Below are 24,420 nucleotides of genomic sequence, written 5' to 3'. Positions count from 1 at the left end.
TGCCATCTTTGTACTCCTATTAAGCCCTTAATAGGTGCCTGTCAGAGACACAATGTAGCGCAATACGTTAGTATTGCAGTATATGGTGCGATAGATCCAACGATCGCTGGTTCAAGTCCCCTAGGGGGGCGAGTAAAAATCTGTTTTGTGTACAAAAAAAAAATATTAAAAGCTAAAAAAAAACTCCCCTTTTCCTATTTCCCCCCTACAGCATTGTATGAAAATATACATAATTGGTATCGCCACGTCCATAAAAGTCTGAACTATTAAAATATAATATTATTTAAGCCGCATGGTGAGCGCCGTAAAAAAATAAATTTTAAAACCACAGTTTTTTGGTCACCTCCTCTCCCACATAAAATGGAATAAAAAGTGATCGTAAACTTGCATGTACCCCAAAATGATACCATTAAAAACTACAGCTCATCCCGCAAAAAATAACCCTTCATACCGCTCAATCGACGAAAAAAATAAAGAATTTATGGCTCTCAGAATTTGGCAACACAAAATCATTTTTGTTTTTTACAATTACTTTTTTCCTTGTAAAAGTAGTAAAATAGAAAAAAAACTGTATAAATTTGGTATTGCCGTAATTGTATTGACCCACAGAATAAACGTAACATGTTGATTTAATTGCACAGTGAACGCCGTAAAAACGAAGCACTGAAAAGCAATAGAGGAAAAATAGTAATGACTTTTGTAAGGTCGGGAGGTAAAAATGAAAATCCAAAAAAATGGCTGCAATGGGAAGGGGTTAAAGAAAAACAATTTTACCCTTGATACAACTGAAGGATATGATCATACTCTATGGCCACATATTATATGCGTTCTAAATAAAAAATATAATAAACAATAATAAATATTTAATAATACCAAATAATTTATAATAAAAAAAATAATACATTCAATAATAATAATAAAAGAATAATAATAAATGATGACCGCACTCACATACATGTATAGATAATAATTGTGAGCTGGTCACAGGCTGGGGTGCAGGGTGACAAGTGACAGCTCGGCCTCATGTGACAGGCTGGAGGAGGAGTTGCTGGATGTGATCAGAGCTTGGAAAGTGCCCGGGAGCTCCAGTCACACTGCCCCAGCCTCCTGCTCCTCAGCTCGGACATCTCATCCGACCCAGCCGGGGACGGCAACCGCCTGCAGATGCGTGTGCACCATGCTGACCTCCGGGCTCCCTCCCCTGCCCCGGGCCACGGCGGTACTCCTGCTGCTGGGAGCGGCCACCTTGTGCACAGGTACTGGATCCTATACTAACTGCGCGGCTCATTGCAAAGGTTACAGCGACTAAAACGGGGTGCGGGGGGCAGACACTGCTGTAAACTAGATATATATACAAATACGAAGCATTGATAAACAATATATACATGTACCATTCATAAACACACTACACATACATAATCTATAGATAAATACACTACACATACATAATCTATAGATAAATACACTACACATACATAATCTATAGATAAATACACTACACATACATAATCTATAGATAAATACACTACACATACATAATCTATAGATAAATACACTACACATACATGATCTATACAGGAATGCACTACACATACATAATCTATAGATAAATACACTACACATACATAATCTATAGATAAATACACTACACATACATAATCTATAGATAAATACACTACACATACATAATCCATACATGAATACACTACACATATATAATCTATAGATAAATACACTACACATACATAATCTATACATGAATACACTACACATACATAATCTATACATGAATACACTACACATACATGATCTATGCATGAATACACTACACATACATGATCTATACATAAATACACTACACATACATAATCTATACATAAATACACTACCCATACATAATCTATACATGAATACACTACACATACATAATCTATACATGAATACACTACACATACATAATCTATACATGAATACACTACCCATACATAATCTTTACATGAATACACTACACATACATAATCTATACATGAATACACTACACATACATAAACTATACATGAATACACTACACATACATGATCTATACATAAATACACTACACATACATAATCTATACATAAATACACTACACATACATAATCTATAGATAAATACACTACACATACATGATCTATACAGGAATACACTACGCATACATAATATATACATGAATACACTACACATACATGATCTATACATGAATACACTACACATACATAATCTATACATAAATACACTACACATACATAATCTACACATAAATAAACGACACATACATAATCTATACATGAATACACTACACATACATAATCTATGCATGAATACACGACACATACATAATCTATAGATAAATACACTACACATACATAATCTATACATAAATACACTACACATACATAATCTATACATAAATACACTACACATACATAATCTATAGATGAATACACTACATTTACATAATCTATACATGAATACACTACACATACATAATCTATACATAAATACACTACACATACATGATCTCTACATGAATACTCTACACATACATAATCTATAGATAAATACACTACACATACATAATCTATAGATGAATACACTACACTTGCATAATCTATACATGAATACACTACACTTACATAATCTATACATGAATACACTACACATACATAATCTATACATTAATACACTACACATACATAATCTATACATGAATACACTACACTTACATAATCTATACATTAATACACTACACTTACATAATCTATACATGAATACAATACACATACATAATCTATACATAAATACACTACACATACATGATCTCTACATGAATACTCTATATCTGTATGTGCTATATATGGACATACTATACATTGATACACTATATTTACATAAACTCTACATGGATACATGAACTATATATGGTTACACTATACAAACATATACTATATATGGATAAACTATATATACATGCACTTTATATATAATACATTTTGATAAACTATGTATACATATAGTATTCATGAGTAAACAAACATATACATTGGTACACGATACATAAATGTACTATATATGGATACAGTGTATACAGATGTACTATATAGATACATTATACATAGGTGATGTACATGGTTACACTATATATACACATTAACTATATATGGGTGCATGATACATACATATAACATTGAAGAATACACTATATATTTATATATATATTTAGTACATGTGTATTTATAGCACACACACACACACACACACACACACACACACACACACACACACACACACACACACACACACACACACACACACACACACACACATATATATATATATATATATGTGCACTACATATACATGTGCTATATAAGAATACACTATACATAAAATGTGCATGTGAATACTATAATATACTATTTATGTATGTACCCTATATGTAATACGATACAGGGTACATACATATACTGTACATTAAATGTACATGCAATTCTACACACATATATATTTATATATAAATACACACTCTTAAACACATGAATACAATCCATTAATCTATACATAAATCATACGATATACACACTGTACAGTTCACCTATGTGCTCTATATATAACTGCACCTTATATATAACTAGTGTTTTTTTCACGTGTCCGGCATCAGAACTCCCCCGGGGTCTTACTAGCTCCCCACTCCTGAATACTCTTCTTCTTCTTTCCTGCTCCGTTATCTTTCCTTTTTCTTGGCCATGAAGCAGAGTTCAGAACCACTGACACCTCTCCTATCACTGTATGGATTGATCTATGAATACACTTGATATCTTTTATCCCCAGCTATTTCATTGTCTTCAGCATCCGCTAATGTAGGTAAAGTGCATAAAGACTTCTAGGGTGGCCGATTATACCTCCCACAGGTGTTATCACCCAGCTTTCCTACAGTCCTGAATGGCAGAACAGCCGGGTTATGCAAAAATACGCGAGTATGAGATGGATTACTGAATGTTTAGCTTTGCCACTCGTGACTAGGAAAGTTGGGTGATCACCGGTAGGAGCTTTGACACTCATAATAATTGCAACTCATAGAATTCGTAACTTGACAGAAGAAGACAACTCAAGGATTTTAGGGGGAAATGCACTTTAAAAAGAATCTGTTTGTACCTAGACATATATAAAAACATACACATATATATAAGTATACATACAAACATATAGAAATCCATATATAAACACACATATATTTCCTTATATACCATCTGAATACACCACAAGTAACAGATTGCATTGTGCTAGCATAGACTGGCATGATCTAGCTGGCATTACTCAATTCATCAGCATTAAGCTTGGTGCGTATGTGTTTACAGGGGTGGGGGGTTGATCTGTAGGTGATTACAGCCGATTGCGGTGGTCAGTCCCATATTTTATGTATTTCAGATCATTTAAAGAAACCTCTCAGTCAATGTTGTCCTAGCTGAATATTTGTTGTTACATGAACATTGTGTTTGAGGCTTTACCGGTGAGCGCAAGCTATACGTGATTAAATCTGCTGCTGTGGGGTGAACTCTGAGCCCTTGTGTAATCTTCTTAAGGGAGAGAGCTTCTAAAAAAAGGTCAGAAATACCCGTGCAAGGATATACATCTGATAGATGTGCGGCTATATGAATACCCCGGGGCTCATGTATCAAACTGTGGGGGGTGGCTAGGATGTTGCAATATTGCTACATGTATCACCTCAAGTTATTTGTCATGCCCCCCACCCAATGAATGCAAAACAAACTATTCCTATCATACAGTCTTCCCTCTAGTTATGAAGTGCAGGATGATATTTTAATAATATGTCACATGTACTGACATTATATGTGGCATTGCAACAGAAATAAATGATAATATTGCTTGCATGCATCTAAAAAAAATTGTGTCTCCATGGTTACAGACTACAATCAAACCCTGTTTGTAGTCAGTGGTGTAACTTCGATGCCCAATTTAAAATGTGTCACCTAACATGTGTCATTTATATTACTGGTGTCTGATGCGATAGAGGGGCCTTTGGGCCTTCTCAGAAAACTGGGCCTGGGTGCAACTGCTACCTCTGCAGCCCCTATAGCTACTTACACCCCAGTGTGTAGTCTAAACCTGCAGTCATGTGTAACTCCTTCTTATCTGCTTCTTCTTTTTTTCCTATAGACAGCAGAAGGGGGGGCATATGGTAGAGAGTAAAGTTCCTTTTATACGGGCAGAATTCTACCCGTTATACGGGCGCTGATTGACAATCCGGTTTGTCGATCGATGCTAGCTTGCATCATTTGAACAAAGCAATGATTGCAAGTATGGGGAACATTTGTTTGCACAGGGAGTGACCATCTGGCCGCATTAAAGATCTGAGTATCTGATGATCGAGTGGTTGCTTGTTCATTGGCTGATCGCTGTCCTGTTTATGCAGGGCAATAATCGGGAAGGAGCGTTCATACAAACGCAGCTTCACCCAATCATTGGCAAATGTAAAAGGGCCTTGAAGGGGGTTTCCAGACAATAAAAATTGATGGCCTATTCTCAGGATAGGCCATCAATAGCTGATGGGTCGAGGTCCGGCTTCCGGGACCCCCGACAATCAGCTGTTTTGAAGTGGCCGCAGCGTTCATACAAGCGTTGCTTCCACTTAATTTCTTCTTGCTCACTGTGAGTCTTCGACACGCAGATATTGCAGTCTTTTTGTTTCACAGGTATTGCAGCAGGATAAGAATATACACAGGATCTGTTTGTAGAATGTAGACTCATAGATATGCATAGGAGCTGTAGACCTGAAACGGTAGGACATTTTAAATTAAAACTTTTTGCAAAGTTGCTGTATTTTTTTTAATTTTAGATAAATTGGAGCAGTAAAAAAAAAACAAAAAAACCCTGACCCTTGTTCTGCAAACCAATGCGGCTGGTGAGAGAAGGAGACTGAGTGGAGCTATCTCCATTAAAGTGCAGCCGTTGTCTGCAGTCACTATTTAGATCCAAGCTATGTATCCTCCTGATGTGCTTTCTCCACCATCTAATTTTTAGGCCAGGCTTAGAAATTGTGGAATTGTTGTGGATTCCGGTACTGAAAATCTGCACTACAAAAACGTTTCATTCCAGTGAATGGGATTTTCCAACGGTAGCAGAGTTGCCTCAGGGAAAACACCTTGGCCCACATTTGCAAAGACTGGCACACGCCTCTTAATAAATTTGGCGCATTTTGAACTAACTGGCAGCCACAAAATCAAATCTCCGCCTGCTATGAGCCGGCATAAATTTGTGCTATTTTCACCTATTTTTCCTAAAAAATTATTCGTGTCACACAAAAATCATAGCTAGGATATGCCATTACTGTATGGTCGCTGAGGGTATGACTGCTGGAGATTTTAATGCAAGTTTGTCGCAAGCCACCGTTTGCAACCTGTTTTGCTGCAGTTTAGGCCAAAGTTTAGCCTTTAGCCCAACAATTATTGTGGTCCACTCATTCTTGTGGCCCTGCATTTTCATGCATTGAATGTACTATATGCAACTGCATAATTTACTAGATAGATAGGGAGTCAGTACTATCTGTACCTACATCATTCACAGGGAGGCAGTATTATATATACCTACATCATTCACAGGGAGAGAGACAGGGAGGCAGTATTATATATCCCTACAACTTTCTCAGGGAGAGACATGGAGGCAGTACTATGTATACACAAATCATACAGAGAGAGCGAGGGAGACAGGAAGGCAGTACTATCTGTATCTACATCATTCACGGAGAGACATGGTGGCAGTACTATCTATACAACATAATTTACAAAGTGTAATGGCAGGAAGGAGGTGAAGGGAAAGTGAGCCCTAATCTACCCACCGCCCTGTCCCTGCCTACTTGCAACGACCCGCCCTAGGCGACGGGGTACAACTGGGCGGCGGTCCCTACGCTGTCTAAGTGCACGGGAGAACAAACAGGGAACACGCAAGGGAAGGGGCAGTAGCCCACGGAACGCCGCGAGGAAACGGAGCGGTGAATGAGTTGTCAGGACCAGGATGAAGTGGAGTATACCCAAGTGAGCACAGAGGAGGAAGCAAGCCGGAGGCAAAGCAAAGCGGGTTAAGCAGAACAGCAGCAAGGCAGAAGCACGGCAGAAGCAGGCTGGAGCAAGCAGCAGTGGGGCCAGGAATCCAAAAGAATTACAAGCACTGAGGAGGAGAACACAGCAGGTAATAAAGGACAGGGGGCGGAGCTAACTCCGACTGACCAGGCCGCGATAGGCTCTCCCACTCCTGAGCCTGCCACCCTGGTTGGTGGGAGATGGTGTCAGTCGAACAGGTCTGGCCTCAGGTGTGGATTGATTAATCCCAGGAGTATACCTAGATGTAGTACCTGGCAGATCCCTAACAGTACTCCCCCTTTTATGAGGGGCCACCGGACCCTTACTAAGAGGACCCGGTTTAGTAGGGAAGAGAAGGTGGAACCTCCTGATCAATACCCCAGCGTGAACATCACGGGCAGGTACCCAAGTCCTCTCCTCCGGCCCGTACCCTCTCCAATGGACCAGGTACTGGAGGGAGCCCTGGACCATCCTACTGTCAATAATCTTGGCCACCTCGAATTCCACCCCCTCAGGGGTGAGAACGGGAACAGGAGGTTTCCTCGAGGGGGACCAGGACGGGGAGCAGCGTTTAAGGAGGGAGGCATGGAAGACGTCATGTATGCGAAAGGATGGGGGCAGCTCCAGACGGAAGGATACAAGGTTGAGGACTTCAATGATCTTATAAGGCCCAATAAATCGGGGAGCAAACTTCCTGGACGGGACCTTAAGGCGCAAGTTCCTGGACGACAACCAGACCAAATCCCCGACGACAAACCGGGGGTTAGCAGAACGTCTACTATCCGCCTGAATCTTTTGTGCGCTTTGGGACGCCTCTAGGTTCTTCTGAACCTGGGCCCAGACAGTGCACAGTTCCCGATGAACATCCTCTACCTCAGGATTATTGGAACAACCAGGGGAAACGGAGGAGAACCTTGGGTTAAACCCGAAATTACAGAAAAACGGGGAGACCCCTGACGAGTTACTGACCCGGTTATTCAGGGAAAATTCAGCAAGGGGAAGGAATGAGACCCAATCGAATTGACAGTCAGAGATGAAACACCTTAAATATTGTTCCAGGGACTGGTTAGTCCTCTCCGTTTGGCCATTAGTTTCGGGATGGAAGGCGGAGGAGAAGGACAGATCAATCTCCAACTTTTTACAAAAGGCTCTCCAAAATAAGGAAACAAATTGTACCCCTCTGTCAGAAACGATATTGACTGGGGCCCCATGGAGACGCAGGATGTGTTTCACAAACAAAGAAGCTAACGTCTTGGCGTTAGGTAGCTTCTTAAGGGGCACAAAGTGGCACATCTTGCTGAAGCGGTCTACTACCACCCACACCACCGACTTGCCCTGAGATGGAGGCAAATCGGTGATAAAATCCATGGAGATATGGGTCCAAGGTCTCTGTGGAATGGGCAAGGAACGTAGTAGGCCCGCAGGTCGGGACCTAGGGGTTTTGGACCTAGCGCAAACCTCACAAGCGGCGACGTAAGCCCTAACGTCTTTAGGCAACCCAGGCCACCAATAGTTTCTGGTAATGAGGTGTTTGGTGCCTAAGATGGCAGGATGACCAGATAGAGTGGAGTCATGGTTTTCCCTGAGTACCCTTAGCCGGTATTGCAGGGGAACAAACAGTTTGTCCCCAGGGACGTTCCCGGGAGCTGCACCCTGATCAGCCGCGATATCAGAAGCTAAATCAGAATCCGTGGCAGAAACGATTATACCAGGGGGTAAAATACAAGCAGGATCCTTCTCGGAAGGAGGATTGGCCATGAAACTACGTGACAGGGCATCAGCCTTAATATTCTTGGACCCAGCCCTATAGGTAACCAAGAAATTAAATCTGGTAAAGAATAGTGCCCAGCTTGTCTAGGATTAAGCCTCCGGGCCGATTCTAAGAAAACCAGATTCTTGTGATCTGTAAGGACCGTTACCTGGTGTCTGGCCCCCTCCAGGAAGTGTCGCCACTCTTCAAAAGCCCATTTAATGGCTAGAAGTTCGCGGTTGCCAATATCATAGTTACTCTCCGTTGGCGAAAACTTCCTAGAGAAGTAAGCACAGGGGCGGAGATGGGTGAGGGAGCTGGTACCCTGGGACAAGACGGCCCCCACTCCCACCTCAGATGCGTCAACCTCCACAATAAATGGCTCCTCTTGGTTGGGCTGAATCAGCACGGGGGCCGAGATAAAGCACTTCTTGAGGGTCTCAAAGGCCTGGACGGCCTCAGGGGGCCAATGGAGGACATCAGCACCCTTGCGAGTAAGGTCCGTAAGAGGCTTAGCGACGACCGAGAAGTTGGCAATAAATCTCCTGTAATAGTTGGCAAACCCTAAAAAACACTGTAACGCCTTAAGGGAGGCAGGTTGGACCCATTCCGCCACAGCCTGAACCTTGGCAGGGTCCATGCGGAATTCATGAGGAGTGAGGATTTGCCCTAAAAATGGTATCTCCTGTACCCCAAAGACACATTTTTCAGTCTTAGCAAACAGATTATTCTCCCGAAGGACCTGGAGCACCTTCCTGACATGCTCCACGTGGGAGGACCAGTCCTTGGAAAACACCAGTATGTCATCAAGGTAAACAACAAGAAAATTACCCAGGTAATCTCTCAGGATTTCATTAATAAAATTCTGGAAGACAGCAGGAGCATTACACAACCCAAAGGGCATGACCAGGTATTCGAAATGACCCTCGGGTGTGTTGAACGCAGTTTTCCACTCATCCCCCTCTTTGATGCGGATAAGGTTATATGCCCCCCGTAGATCGAACTTAGAAAACCATTGGGCTCCCTGAACCTGATTAAAAAGATCCGGAATCAAAGGAAGTGGGTACTGGTTCCTTACGGTGACCTTATTCAGGTTACGATAATCAATGCACGGCCTAAGACCACCATCCTTCTTCCCCACGAAGAAGAAGCCAGCACCTACAGGAGAAGTCGAGGGGCGAATGAAACCCTTGGCCAGGCATTCTTGGATATACACCCTCATAGCTTCACGTTCAGGACATGAAAGATTAAATATCCTACCCTTAGGAAGCTTGGCACCAGGCACCAAATCGATGGCGCAATCGTAATCTCTATGGGGGGGCAACACCTCGGAGGCCTCCTTAGAAAACACATCGGCGAAGTCCTGAACAAACTCAGGAAGCGTGTTTACCTCCTCCCGGGGAGAAATAGAGTTAACAGAAAGACATGACATAAGACATTCATTACCCCATTTGGTAAGCTCCCCAGTATTCCAATCAAACGTGGGATTATGCAACTGCAACCAGGGAAGACCTAATACCAGATCAGACGATAATCCCTGCATCACCAGTACAGAGCACTGCTCCAAATGCATGGAGCCAACCAGGAGTTCAAAAACAGGAGTATGCTGAGTAAAATAACCATTAGCAAGGGGAGTTGAGTCGATACCTACTACAGGGATAGGATAAGGTAAATCAATAAAAGGCATTTTTAGAGACATAGCAAATTCCACAGACATGATATTAGCAGATGAGCCAGAATCCACGAAAGCACTGCCAGTGGCAGACTGGCCAGCAAACGAGACCTGAAAGGGAAGCAAAATTTTATTGCGTTTCACATTAACGGGAAATACCTGTGCGCCCAAGTGACCTCCCCGATGATCACTTAGGCGCGGAAGTTTTCCGGCTTTTTATTCTTGCGCCTGGGACAGGTGTTCAGAAGATGCTTGTCGTCCCCACAGTAGAAGCAGAGACCATTCATTCTGCGAAACTCCCTACGTTGTCGAGGGGACATGGAGGCCCCGAGTTGCATAGGTACCTCCGAGTAATCCGTGGAGGGGCGAGGAGACGGGACCTCGGGGGGAATCGCAGAAAGGTCAGAGGGGAGCACATTGAAGCGTTCAAGCTGACGTTCCCTGAGACGTCGGTCAAGTCGTACTGCTAGGGCCATAACCTGGTCAAGGGAGTCAGAAGAGGGGTAACTAACCAGCAGATCCTTCAGGGCGTCAGATAATCCTAACCTAAACTGGCACCTTAGGGCCGGATCGTTCCACCGAGAAGCTACGCACCACTTTCTAAAATCAGAACAGTACTCCTCAACCGGTCTGCTACCCTGACGTAAGGTCACCAGCTGACTCTCGGCTAAAGCAGTCCTGTCAGTCTCGTCGTAAATGAGTCCGAGGGCAGAGAAAAAGCGATCAACAGAGGAAAGTTCAGGGGCGTCAGGAGCCAAGGAGAAGGCCCACTCTTGGGGCCCTTCCTGGAGTCGGGATATGATGATACCCACCCGCTGGTTCTCGGAACCTGAGGAGTGGGGTTTAAGGCGGTAATACAGTCTGCAACTCTCCCGGAAGGAGAGAAACGTCTTACGGTCCCCTGAGAACCGGTCAGGTAACTTGAGGTCGGGTTCTAGAGGTGAGGTGAGGGGAACTACTACGGCAGCGTCACCCTGGTTGACCCTCTGGGCCAGGGCCTGGACCTGTAGGGAGAGGCCCTGCATCTGCTGGGTCAGGGTCTCAAGGGGGTCCATGATAGCGTCAACGTAGGGGAAATGGTAGACTAGGTAAGGGGCTTGTAATTATGTAATGGCAGGAAGGAGGTGAAGGGAAAGTGAGCCCTAATCTACCCACCGCCCTGTCCCTGCCTACTTGCAACGACCCGCCCTAGGCGACGGGGTACAACTGGGCGGCGGTCCCTACGCTGTCTAAGTGCACAGGAGAACAAACAGGGAACACGCAAGGGAAGGGGCAGTAGCCCACGGAACGCCGCGAGGAAACGGAGCGGTGAATGAGTTGTCAGGACCAGGATGAAGTGGAGTATACCCAAGTGAGCACAGAGGAGGAAGCAAGCCGGAGGCAAAGCAAAGCGGGTTAAGCAGAACAGCAGCAAGGCAGAAGCACGGCAGAAGCAGGCTGGAGCAAGCAGCAGTGGGGCCAGGAATCCAAAAGAATTACAAGCACTGAGGAGGAGAACACAGCAGGTAATAAAGGACAGGGGGCGGAGCTAACTCCGACTGACCAGGCCGAGATAGGCTCTCCCACTCCTGAGCCTGCCACCCTGGTTGGTGGGAGATGGTGTCAGTCGAACAGGTCTGGCCTCAGGTGTGGATTGATTAATCCCAGGAGTATACCTAGATGTAGTACCTGGCAGATCCCTAACACAAAGATAGACAGAGAGGCAATACTATCTGTGGCTACATAATTTACACGGAGAGATAGGGAGGCAGTACTATCTACAGTATAACTACAACATTCACAGGTAGAGACAAGGAGCCAGTGCTATTTGTACATAAATGATTCACAAAGAATGAAAGAAAGAGGAAGGCAGTACTATCTGTTCCTACATTATTCACAGGGAGAAACCTGGAAGGCAATACTATCTGTACCTACATCATTTGCAGGGAGGCAGTACTATCTGTACAATATAATTTACAAAGATAGACAGGGAGGCAGTTCTATCTGTACCTACAACATTCGCAGGGAGAGACAAGGAGGCAGTGCTATCTGTACATACATGATTCACAAAGAAAGAAACAGAAAGGCAGTACTATCTGTACCTACATCATTTATAGGGAGTGACCGGAAGGCAGTACTATCTGTACATACAAATCAGTTTGAACCAGTTAAATGATTGTACAAAGAATGTTACTATTTGAAATATTCTCTTTATAATGCTAGGGCTCCAAATTGCAGCATTGGTTATTTGTTTGATGTTGCAATGGTTGCATGATCGACTCACCACTTTCTTCCTATAGGGAAACATTGAAGTCACGGCATGAGTTGTGGTAGTGGTGTAATTTTACCGTGACTCACAGGTGACGCTGTGCCGTTTGGTGCACTATTGTAAGTCCAATATAATAATAAGCCTGTTTTCTTCACAGTTGCCCTAAAGGTGATGTTTACTACAGCCTGTATTCTTGTTAAAGGACTCTCGTCCTTGTCTCCATCTTCACAGACGCTGTATTAATGGTTATGACACATTATGTCAGCCTGTCTTATTTTGCATTGACAGAATATGTGCCGAATGTGTGTGTAAACGATGCCTACATTCTGTATACAGCTCCTGTTGCAGGAATTTGGATTTCCCCACTTCGCTGATAATAACATTATATGACAGAACTACAAGATATGGAATAGCTAGAAACTTTTCAAAAAAGCTATTATTTTCTTACCTTATATTTAAGGAGTTGTCCACCTTCTGACAACTGATGACCTATCCGCCGGATAGGTCATCAGTATATCATCGGTGTGAGTCTGACACCCAGACCCCGCACCTATAAGCCGCTCTGGTGGCCTGCGGGCACCGGATGTTATGGCACATAATACTATCTATGGAGCCGGAAACAGTTGGGCCGTGCTGCAGAACTGCAGGTGCGCTGCTATTCACTTGAATAGGAGCAGAGCTGCAGTACTCCAGCTCGGCCGCTATTCCGTGGCCGACATGTACGTTCGGTGCACGGAGGCACCGGACCAGCTGATCTGTGTGGGGCCCGGGTGTCGGACCCCCATAGATCATGTACTGATCACCTATCCACCGGATAGTCGGTGGATAGGTCATCAGTTGTCAGAAGGTGGAAAACCCCTCTGAGTCAAGCTTTTCAGCTTTTAGTTCATTTTTCAATCTACTAAAGAGCAACTGAAAGCAATTGAATTAAATGTAAAATGTTAATTATTTCCAGACGAGATGTTCGGCAGGTAGGCGGTCAGACATTATTAAAAAGGATAAAAGGAAATTGCAAGGTCAGATTACTCTGTATTGATGAGTCCAAAATATACAGTAATAGATTGATCTGTAGGAGGAAGTTTTATGTTTTATGTCGACTACGGTATTGCTTCCGTCAAAATGATGGAACCCTTGCACAAAGGAGACAAACGGAAACCATTGGCACTAGATCAGTCACCATTGAAATCAATGGTGATGCAAACAGAAACCTATGGTTTTCGTTTGTCTCAGTCAAGATTCTGGATTCCGTTCATGGGTTGCCCTGACGGAAAGCTCAGACGGAACCCATGAACGGAGCCCCGATGCAGATGTGAACGAAGCCTTAGGTTGTTGAATAATAAGCCTGCGGAGTACAATACATTACACTAAAATTTCATCTCATTCTAGAAGTTTATTTGAAAGTCTTTAAAAGCTATGAACACCTTCGAAAGCGATTTATTTTTTCTTTAATTCGGTGTGTTTTTATTTAAAAAAAATAAATCTTTTTTGAGAAACAGCTGCTTTGTATCCTGTATACAGAGCAACTGTATCGTGCACTGGGACCTGTGTCCGTCCGGTCAGCGGGACTGACGGGTTTAGCGTCAGCGGGTTCCACCTGTAATCGATCACATCTAAGTTATGAACTTAGATGTGATCGGCAACAGCTCGATCCCTGCTGACACTGAACCCATCAGTGCTGCTGACCAGACAGATACAGGATTCAGCACAAAATACAGCTGCTCTATATACAGAAAACAAAGCAGCTGTTTCTCAAAAAAAGAGAACAAAAATCGAAAATTCCGAAGGTGTACATAGCCTTTAAATTTACAGAGGGAAATTAAATTAAAAAAAATATTGCAAATTAAAAATGAATGTCTGAAGGGATTGTCTATTTTGAAAAATGTAAATTTGCAAAATTTCGAATTTGCAGAAATCAAATTCAAATTTAATTAAATAGTGGTCCAACTAAGTGACTACTTGTTCCCCTATTTAATGCTCACACATACTAATAGACTATTATTCCCATTCTAACTTCTGTCTTTAACGTAATGCTCTGGCTGGGATCTCTATGCCTTCTTACTTTTAATAAACGGTGAGGTCAGTAATGAGGCTGACCACCATGAGGTCATTGCGGTCACCCACTTCTACAATGTCCTGTACCTCTCCAACACTGTAACATTTTCTCTAATCTTCATTGTCTGGTGGCTGTTTAGTGTAGACTCCATGATGGTCTAGTAGGGCGTAATAATATCATTGGTGGCCCAGTAGGTGCCGTTTTAATCCTGATGGTTTAATGAGTATAATAATTTCCCTTCGGGCTTAGTAGGTACCATAAGATCCATAATGGTCCAGTGGATTTAGCCTTATCCATGGTGGCCCAGTGAATTTAATAATAATCCTGGTGGCCTGGGGGTTTAATGATGATCATTTTGGTCTAGTCGAGTTTAATGGTATCCCGACCAAAGACATTTGTGGTATATGTATAAGATATGCCATAAATGTCTCATACGGGGAGCACCTCTAGGAACCCCACCTATCAGTAATCTCTAATTCTCATAGAGATTGGAACGAGAAAAGGGGATAATATAATTTGACAGTAACAACATTTTATGAGATCAAGTAGAGCATGATAACTGCCTTGCTTTGGGTTTGAGTCATAGAACCAACAAAACCAAATGGGTCTTGTAGTTTATGACACAGGTTATCAGGCCCAGACTTCAGGATGCTGCTTTATTCTCCAGCTAGGCAATACACTGACCGAGCCACAACCGGCACTCTGGGTCACGTCATATAACATTGAAACAATATGCAGCCAGCAATTTAACACATTAATTCCCCAGATATACTACAGCCCTATAGGTTAGGCTTCGGTCACATCTCCGTCAGGGCTCCGTTCCGTCATTCCATCGGAGCTTTCTGTCGGAACGGAGCCCTGACTGACACAAACTGAAACCGTAGGTTTCCGTTTCCATCACCATTGATTTCAATGGGGACGGATCCGGTGCCAATGGTTTCAGTTTGTCTCCGTTGTGCAAGGGTTCTGTCGTTTTGACCGGATGAATACCGTAGTCAACTATGCTATTCATCCGGTCAAAACGACGGAACCCTTGCACAACGGAGACAAACTGAAACCATTGGCACCGGATCCGTCACCATTGAAATTAATGGTGATGGAAACGGAAACCTACGATTTCAGTTTGTGTCAGTCAGGGCTCCGTTCCGACGGAAAGCTCTGATGGAATGACGGAACGGAGAACTGACGCATATGTGAACGAAGCCTAATAAGTTGGACGGGTTTGATCTAAGGTTTGCTGAGGTTTGTTTTAGCTTTTCTAGCCAACATAGGGAGTATTCGACCTGCAAAATGTGCAGACGAGTTATTTCACCTATATTTTTCTTCTACTTCCTTTATACTGCAGTAAACAAGTTAACAAACAATTTAAAGAACATTCCATAATAGGAATGTTCTTTATGTCTCATATCACATCAGTAGTATCAGTTGGGTGTAGTAGAAGTACGGTATTTTAGACGTTTTATATTGTTTGAGTAGTACATGCAGAACTATTACTTCACTGCTGCTTGTTCCTTTTTATTTACCAATAAAATCCAGTCTACAATGTTTTCTTCTGTATAGCACAGTATGGCAGATATAGGGCACAGGGCAATTTTTTCTTTTTGTCTTTAATTCACCTTCTACCTTCAGGTTCCTTCAGTTTATATTGTTTTTGTTGCTCTTGACCTGAAATAGCCACACACAAGCCAGTTGTAGGAAAGCAATGAGTTCTCTTACTACTCTTCTACATCTTAAAACAGAATATAATACTTTAGTATAATTTAGGGAAGGGGATGAGTTTCCCTGTTGCTTATATACTTTTATGTTTTTTTCTGGTGAAACACATGAATAGCCTTTCCTCAAGTTAATGGGGCTGATCTGCAGTACCAGACACAAGCGCATGTATGCCCCTCGTTTCTGCTGATAGGTGGGCTCCCAGGGATCGGATCATTACTGATCACACATTGATGGTCTATTCTAGGAAAGTACATTCCTGAAAAACCTATAGAGAGTGCATTTGTAACCATTTTCCTGCTGAGAATAGAAATCATGCACCCCCTCTTTTAAAAACAGTGTTGGTCTCGGACCTCCATCTCTAGTGCAGATGTAAAAAAAATTGGCATGTTGGGGACCCTTGGTGTCTCAGTAGGATTTCTATGTATCTGATGTCCCCTGGATGGACCTCATATGGCATACAATTTAATATATAGTAGTAATCATCAGATTAGTCTGGCCCTAAAGTGTACCTATCCATACAAACCAAATCACATTCACTCCTTATGTAGCTGTAGAGATGAAGTGCAGCCAGAATTCCTTCTTAAAATGCAGATTTAATTTTTTTGTGCCTGCTGAGTGGGTGGGCTCTTACCACTGTGTAGAGCTCCATGAGCCAATCAGATGTTGCCCTCTTGCTGCTTTTCTTACCCTCTCCCGCTCCATGCTAAAATTCAAAGAGAGAGTGAAAAACTGCAGCTGCATCCTCCTCCTCTCCCTCCTCTTTGTTTACTTCACTATGGTACTGTTGGCAGATGTATTTATTCATGTTATTTACAGCACCAACCAGAGGTGTAAACTTTTTGGACCCAGTATAAAATCTGTAAGGGCTGATGCACGCGACCGTAATTTTTATCCACAATTATGGTTCCGTAATTGCGGATAAAATAGTGACCCATTCATTTCTATCGGTCACGGACACCTTCCCGTATATTTACGGGTGCGTGTCCAGGCCGTAGAAATGACCCGTAAAAAATAGGACATGTCCTATTTTTTGCATTTGTGGACCGTGCTCCTATACTTATTACTGTGAGCACGGTCCGCAAATGCGGGTGACACTACGTGGCCTGTCCGTGCAGTATTTACTGACCGTAAATACTGCACGGTCGTATGCATGAGGCCTAACATTTGGACCCCTAAACTATTATGCATCATTTGTAGTATTGGCATTCCATTAGGTGCAGATGGACCATTTGGGACCCCTCAGGCTCCAGGACCCAGATGAGATCACAATCTTTGGACGCCTTATAGATACCCACCTGGCACCAACATGTTCCTCAGTACTGTACACAGATTGTAGTCATTCACATCAATCCCTGTGGCCAGTAAATAAACTTATTTCCCTGTCTCATTATAATACACAGATGAAAACTAGGGCAACTTTTATAGCAAACAATTAACCTGGTGGAAATCTACGTGAACACAGGGAGAATATATAAACGCTATGCGGATGTTGCCCTGGAGTGCAACAAATCTACAAGGCGACAATGCTAACCACGAGTAGTATATTGACAGTCTCTTACAGTTATATCCCAGTAGTATTAAATGGCTGACGGCTTTGCCTTTGTGTTGAAGCTTATCTCACAACCACTTCAAACCTCTTCAATGAGATACACCGCACACGTAGAGAGGAGTTCAGTCACTTATTAACCACATCGTATGGACACATTCTGTACATTATCCTCTTATCAATATGTAACAATTTATAATATCCGCAAAATATACCTACGTACCTGGTATCTCACTACCCGATAAAGGGGTATCCCACAGACCCTGAAATATCCTTACAAATATTATATTTGTCACTTGCAATGTTTACTCCAACTCATCAATCTTTTTTACTATTTAAATTCCAGCAGGAAAAGGGTTACCCCATCAGAACAACCCATTCCCATGTACCCTGTTAGCGCATATGGATGTTATTGAGGGGGGTCCCCAGCTTGAGATCCTATACCATTAATCAAAGCAGTAAGCCTCGGCAAAGAGCCAGTGAAGCCTATCTATGTCCACACTTCAAGAATTTTAGCAGATGCTTTCATTCTTTATAAAATAACTCTGCCATCGCTCTATTATTCCTCCTGGAAATGTATGAATAAATTGACAACTGGGTGTTGCCATTCTTCTTGTCTATGGGGTGTGTCCCTACACAGTCTCACTCTGTCAGATTTGAATGGATAACTGAGAATGAGCAGCGACACACTCATTTGACAAGGGGAATGTTAAGACCCAGTTGTCAATTTCTTCATACATTTCCAGGTGGAATAACAGAGGAACTACACAATGCAGAGTTCTAAGAAAAGATGCTACAGAATTGTTATTTTATGGGGAATGCAAGTATTTACTAAAACGGACACCAGGAAATCTGTGACTGAGCCCCTGGTGTAAAACTATAATGGTGACTAAATGTGGTCATCCAGCTTTTCCAGAAAGCGAGACAGCTAGAAAATGGCTGAATAGATTTTTGAAGAACCGAATAAAGCAAATTAAAGTGACTCTCCAGGTCCACACTTCCTAGAGCTGATTGAACTCAGTATATGTGTGACAATTACCTGATGTTCATCTTTTTCTCACTGGTGGTTTAGTAAGACCTCATTCACACCTACGTTGGATGCTTTGTTTAGGGGCCTCCGTCGCAGATCCAGCCAAGATTACCGGAGACAATAGCACAGCATGCTGCGCTATTGTCTCCGGTAAAATCACGGACTCCCCAACGGAAAGCGCTGTGGAAAAAAAATAGTAGCATCACTTATAGTTCCTGACGCATTTTTATGCTCACTCCTGGACAGTCACTTCAAGGGTATATATCTACTGGTGATTCTTCTTCAAATTATAATGACGCATATGCATGAGGTAATATGGTTGGGCATTGGGGCGATTTTGACTAAATCACCAGGACATTGTGCCATGTGTAAGGTCAAACCTTCCTAAATAAATGGTTAAAATGTGACCAGATTTCTTGTTCATATTTGTATGACTTGTATGGCAGCCAGATGTCTATGTACCATCATATAAATTGGACATTGGGTCAATGGGTGATGAGGCCAAACATGCAGATTTGCCATTTGTGGTCGGCCTATATATGTAACGTATCCTGGGAGAGTCATAGAAAGATACAACTGGTTTGTTCTGTACTATATAAACCTCTGACCTTTAGCCTTGTACTCTACAAGAGCTAATAAACTGAAGTTACTTATCAGCTCACAACAGCTGCAGACTTTCCATATATGCTGGTTTTGAAACATATTTTCACAATTTTTATTTTTACCTATTAGACATTTAGTGATTCGAGATCTATAGAAAGACCCCAATTTGACACATTCATTGCAAAATTCAATCAAATGTCAAAGGGCGTTGCAAAACTAATCACACCTCTGTACTCCGAATGAGGGTCATCTAATAATACGGTCAGATTGCATAAAGGGGTGGCCTTCATTATTGGTCTGTGCATAGTCGATGAGATGTCCAACAGATTTTTCTTCTGATATACAGATTTTTAAAAGTAGAATTCCCCTTTAAGCTGGTTATTTTAAAACAGACTTTCTGTATATATTAGTCCATTCCTTTGGTTACAGATAGATCTTTGTTTTGCTCAGATAAACCATCATTTTGCCAAGAAATGTCCTAAAATGACCCATGTTTGGCAGACTCTGCCCTTTTTTGGCCCCAATTATTGGAACTATCCAATCGAAATTGGCAACGTTGCAGCTATGGGAAAGGCATGGATCTTTTTTTTTAGATTTGTAATATCAAACCTTTAATATCCTGAGGAAGAGTTATTTACACTGGAGAGAATGAACCTAGATCAGACTGGCAGGAACTGCGCCACAGTGGCGCACGCTGTATGATAAATAGCTAGACATGTTAGACACTTTTCTGTTCCTTATGCCAGCTCATGGCTGGCGTACATAACATAAATATTTTCCGCCCAAAGCACGGTTCGCGACGTTAACAAATTTTACAACTCCTCATAGCCACGCCCTTTTTAAAGGCACTTTTTCAAAACTGTCTGAAAAAGGATCTGAAACTATTTGTGCCAGAATTCTGGTGCATTCTGCTTAGTAAATTTCCCCCAATATGTATTTTGTGAGGATCCACTGTTGGCACCACATTAATAAATAGCACAACATATTACAGTGAAATTCTGATAATCGGGAGTATTTGGCACTGCCGAAGTGACAGATTATAAAACACTCCGAATCATCAAATGTCTAAACCTTTACATATACATATACACATGCACATACATGTATTTACAGCTCCTTGGTGATTCCTGAAAGTCATGGTAAAGTCATCTAGCAACATCACGTTAGTGAAGGCCAATTCATGAATTAGTATCAGCACGTTGGTGTTGTGCTGTCGGTAGATCCATGGCATGTGTACATCGGTGCCAGTGCGTGTGTTCATTACAAAGATCCACCATGGATCAATATTAATTCCCGTTGTGACTCGTGCGCATGGCTGTGTTACAGATTAGTGTTGTACACATTAGTTTTCCAAAATCATAAGTTATCATCTATCCACAGGATCGGTAAAAATTATCTGATCACTGTAAGCCCCACCGCTGGGACCCCCACCGATCGCGGGAACCCCCCCAGTTCCTCCTTACTGCTCGACGGCAGTGAGGAGGACATTGAATGGAGCCGCGGTAGAGCATGCGTGCTGCCACTTTATTCAAAGTCCATGGGAATGACGGAAATAGCCGAGTACAGAGCTCATCTGTTTCTGTCATTCTCAGACAGTGTATGAAGCAGCAGACGCATATTCAACTGTCACTTCCTTTCAAGCTCCTCCGCACTGAAGAGTGAGGATCTGGGGGTTCTGGACTCCCATTCTTACGATGGGTGGGGGTCCAAGCAGTGGGGCCCCTAGCGATCAAATTATTATCCTGTGGATTGGTGATAATTTATGATTCTGTGAAAACCCCTTTAATATAAAGGCCATAGCTTGGGGTGGACCCATATTGTACCTCCTTGTGATCTCATACGGAAGAACACAGACGTTGTTTTTCTCCGATTCATGCAGAATTAGTGAGAAGACAAATCATGGTATATTTCATCAGATGCTGTATTACAGAGTTATAGAAGTGTTGCTACTCACGGAGGTACCATAGACGGCTTTTCTGTGTGTATGGGCTCTTAATCTGGTGTAGGACTATTTTACTACATTTTTTTGTATTAGGGCATGACCACACGTGGCGGAATTACTCTGGAATTCCGCTTCGGACAGTCCACAGCGGAAATCCGCAGCGTACACGTTTCTCCATAGCCTTCCACAGTTTTTTAGTAGGGTTCGTTTACACGTTGCGGACAATTACGCTGCAGAGCATAGGCTGCGGTGCGGAATTTGGTGTCCGCAGCATACACTGGTTGTTGCGGACGTGTAGCGGACTTTTTGCGGACTCATTGCGGAATTTCTCCATTGACTTCAATGGAGAGTCAAAATTCCGCAATGAAGTCTGCAGATGTTATGTAGATGTTATTTGTGCTGCGGAGCGTATTGGTTTTACTTCCATGACATTTCTTCATTCTGGCTGGACCTATGTATTTCTAGGTCTACAGCCAGACTGAGGAAGTCAATGGGGCTCCCGTAATTACGGGTGACTACGTGTGTGCACCCGTAATTACGGGAGCGTTGCTAGGCGACGTCAGTAAATAGTCACTGTCCAGGGTGCTGAAAGAGTTAAACGATCGGCAGTAACTGTTTCAGCACCCTGGACAGTGACTACCGATCCCAATATACAGCAACCTGTAAAACAAATAGAAGTTCATACTTACCGAGAACTCCCTGCATCTTCCTCCATTCCGGCCTCCCAGGATGACGTTTCAGTCCAAGTGATGGCTGCAGCCAATCACAGGCTGTAGCGGTCACATGGACTGCCGTGTCATCCAGGGAGGTCGGGCTGGATGGCGAAAGAGGGACGCGTCACCAAGACAACGGCCGGGTAAGTATGAATTTCTTTTTACTTTTACTAGGGAAAGGGCTGTCCCTTCTCTCTATCAGCACTGATAGAGAGAAGGGAAGCCCTCTTCCCCTCAATACGCAATGACTAGTCCGCATCAATTTAATGCCCATTTTAGGCAAAGCCGCAACAGAATCTGCAACGCAGATTCTGTGCGGCATTGATGCGGACAGTGGCAGAAGAACTCCGCCACGTCTGGGCATGCCCTTAAAGGGAACTTCCTAGAGGTCATTGTGCAGGGAGGAGGAGGAGGGGAGCTGTCTACATCACATATTGTCAACGGTGGGTTCTGTGTTATCTATATAAAGGTGTTACCTGTCAGTGTAATCCTGCCTGTGATGATAATGAGATGACTGCTGAGAAGTGATCTCTACAGAACAGGAAGGGTCAGTCTATTATGAGGCTCAGTAGCCAGAGTTTATTATTTAATATAGATGACAGAAAATGATAAAAAATATCACCAAAAATGTGTTAAACATAAAAACTTGATTTAAACAATAGGTCGTTTCCTGATGACACATTCTCTTTAAAGGATTTTCAGTGTATAATGTTACCATAGAAATTGCCACTCCATCACTTCAACCATGTCAACATTGGATTGATGGAATACAAGCTTCCTGTATCTGTATGGCTCCGTACAACCCTGAGTTGTATGGAGACTTAATATGTAACCCAAAGAAGTGTATGGGCCCCTACTTTAAATGATGAAGCATGCCTCCATTTGTTTTCGGTCAGATTTCGTATGGACACTGTATGCTTCTGTCAAATTTGAGGCTTACAACGTTTTGTTTTTCTTTTGGGTTCTATATGAATCTGACAGAAAATAAATTGTGGCATGTTCCGTCTCATGCCCTCTGTGCAGAGGTATTCTCCAAGGGAAGCATTTCCTCTAGGGGTAAATAGTTCCATACAGAGTTCCCATAGTGTAGATTTTGCAGTCGGTTTTTTTTTAGCCAAAACCAGAAATTAATCCAGGAGAGCAGACCTATAAAGCCTTTCTTTATATATTTCTTCCGTTTAGATTCCGTTTCTGCTTCTGGCTTACAAAAATGCGTGCAAAATCTTCACTGTGGGAACCCAGCCTAATGGGGCTGTACAGGCTCTGTACTTGCGGCTTTGCCTTCCGCTGACAGTTCCTACAGAGCGATGGTAGGTAGTTTGAAATTACTCACAGCTTTCCAGGAAAAAGTTATCCGTCTCCAGGGAAAACATTATATTAGGGAATTAAATTGCTAGATATGTGATTTTCATATATACTTATGAATTTGACTCCAAACTTGATAAATGGATGATAGACGTGACCCCACTCACCAGACGTGAATAATTATACAATCAGATAGCTTTTAATTTGTTTGTATATTCCTAAAAGATCTGATATAACCAGTCCAGAGTCTGCACCTAATAGAAGCTTTCATAGGGTTGTGAGCGGCAGCGGTGCCCCGTATAATTTTCTTATCCATATGCGCATTATTGTAAGGTACCGGTATTTACTGGTTATTTTGTTAGAGTTAATTTGTGCACCAGAAATTCATTATAGGTTTTATGAAACAGGCAAGAGACTATAATTATTGTAAAGACCTGGCCGAAAGTTAAAGATTAATAGACTCCATGTGTTAATGACATTTCATTACCTGAACTCTTGTCTACAGTTCACTTTCTGCGGGCATGGCGATGACGAAAAGGTCACTGTTGAAGTTACTCTGGGAAAACACAGGAAATTTAAGAATAAAATATGACATTTTTAATATTTCGTAAACAGAATTTTTTCCATTTGTTGCTTTCTGGTTGCAGAACTGTAAATTCACAACGGTGCACAAAAATCTGTACAGACTGCAGACATGAAACACTTC

General features: G+C 42.5%; 1 protein-coding gene across 1 annotated transcript in view; it reads left to right on the top strand.

Moving 5' to 3' along the window:
* Positions 1 to 1,049: 1,049 nt before the first annotated feature.
* The window catches only part of ACVR1C (activin A receptor type 1C), a 66,402-nt gene continuing 43,031 nt past the window's right edge, over positions 1,050 to 24,420 (top strand). Inside the window, exon 1 of the mRNA XM_075829304.1 lies at positions 1,050 to 1,256. Coding sequence (XP_075685419.1) covers positions 1,178 to 1,256 — 79 coding nt within the window. The 5' untranslated portion in view covers positions 1,050 to 1,177. The remainder of the gene's footprint in view (positions 1,257 to 24,420) is intronic.

The sequence above is a fragment of the Rhinoderma darwinii genome, chromosome 6 (genome assembly GCF_050947455.1).
Source record: "Rhinoderma darwinii isolate aRhiDar2 chromosome 6, aRhiDar2.hap1, whole genome shotgun sequence".
Taxonomy (NCBI): domain Eukaryota; kingdom Metazoa; phylum Chordata; class Amphibia; order Anura; family Rhinodermatidae; genus Rhinoderma; species Rhinoderma darwinii.
This window is presented reverse-complemented; position numbering and strand designations above follow the sequence as displayed.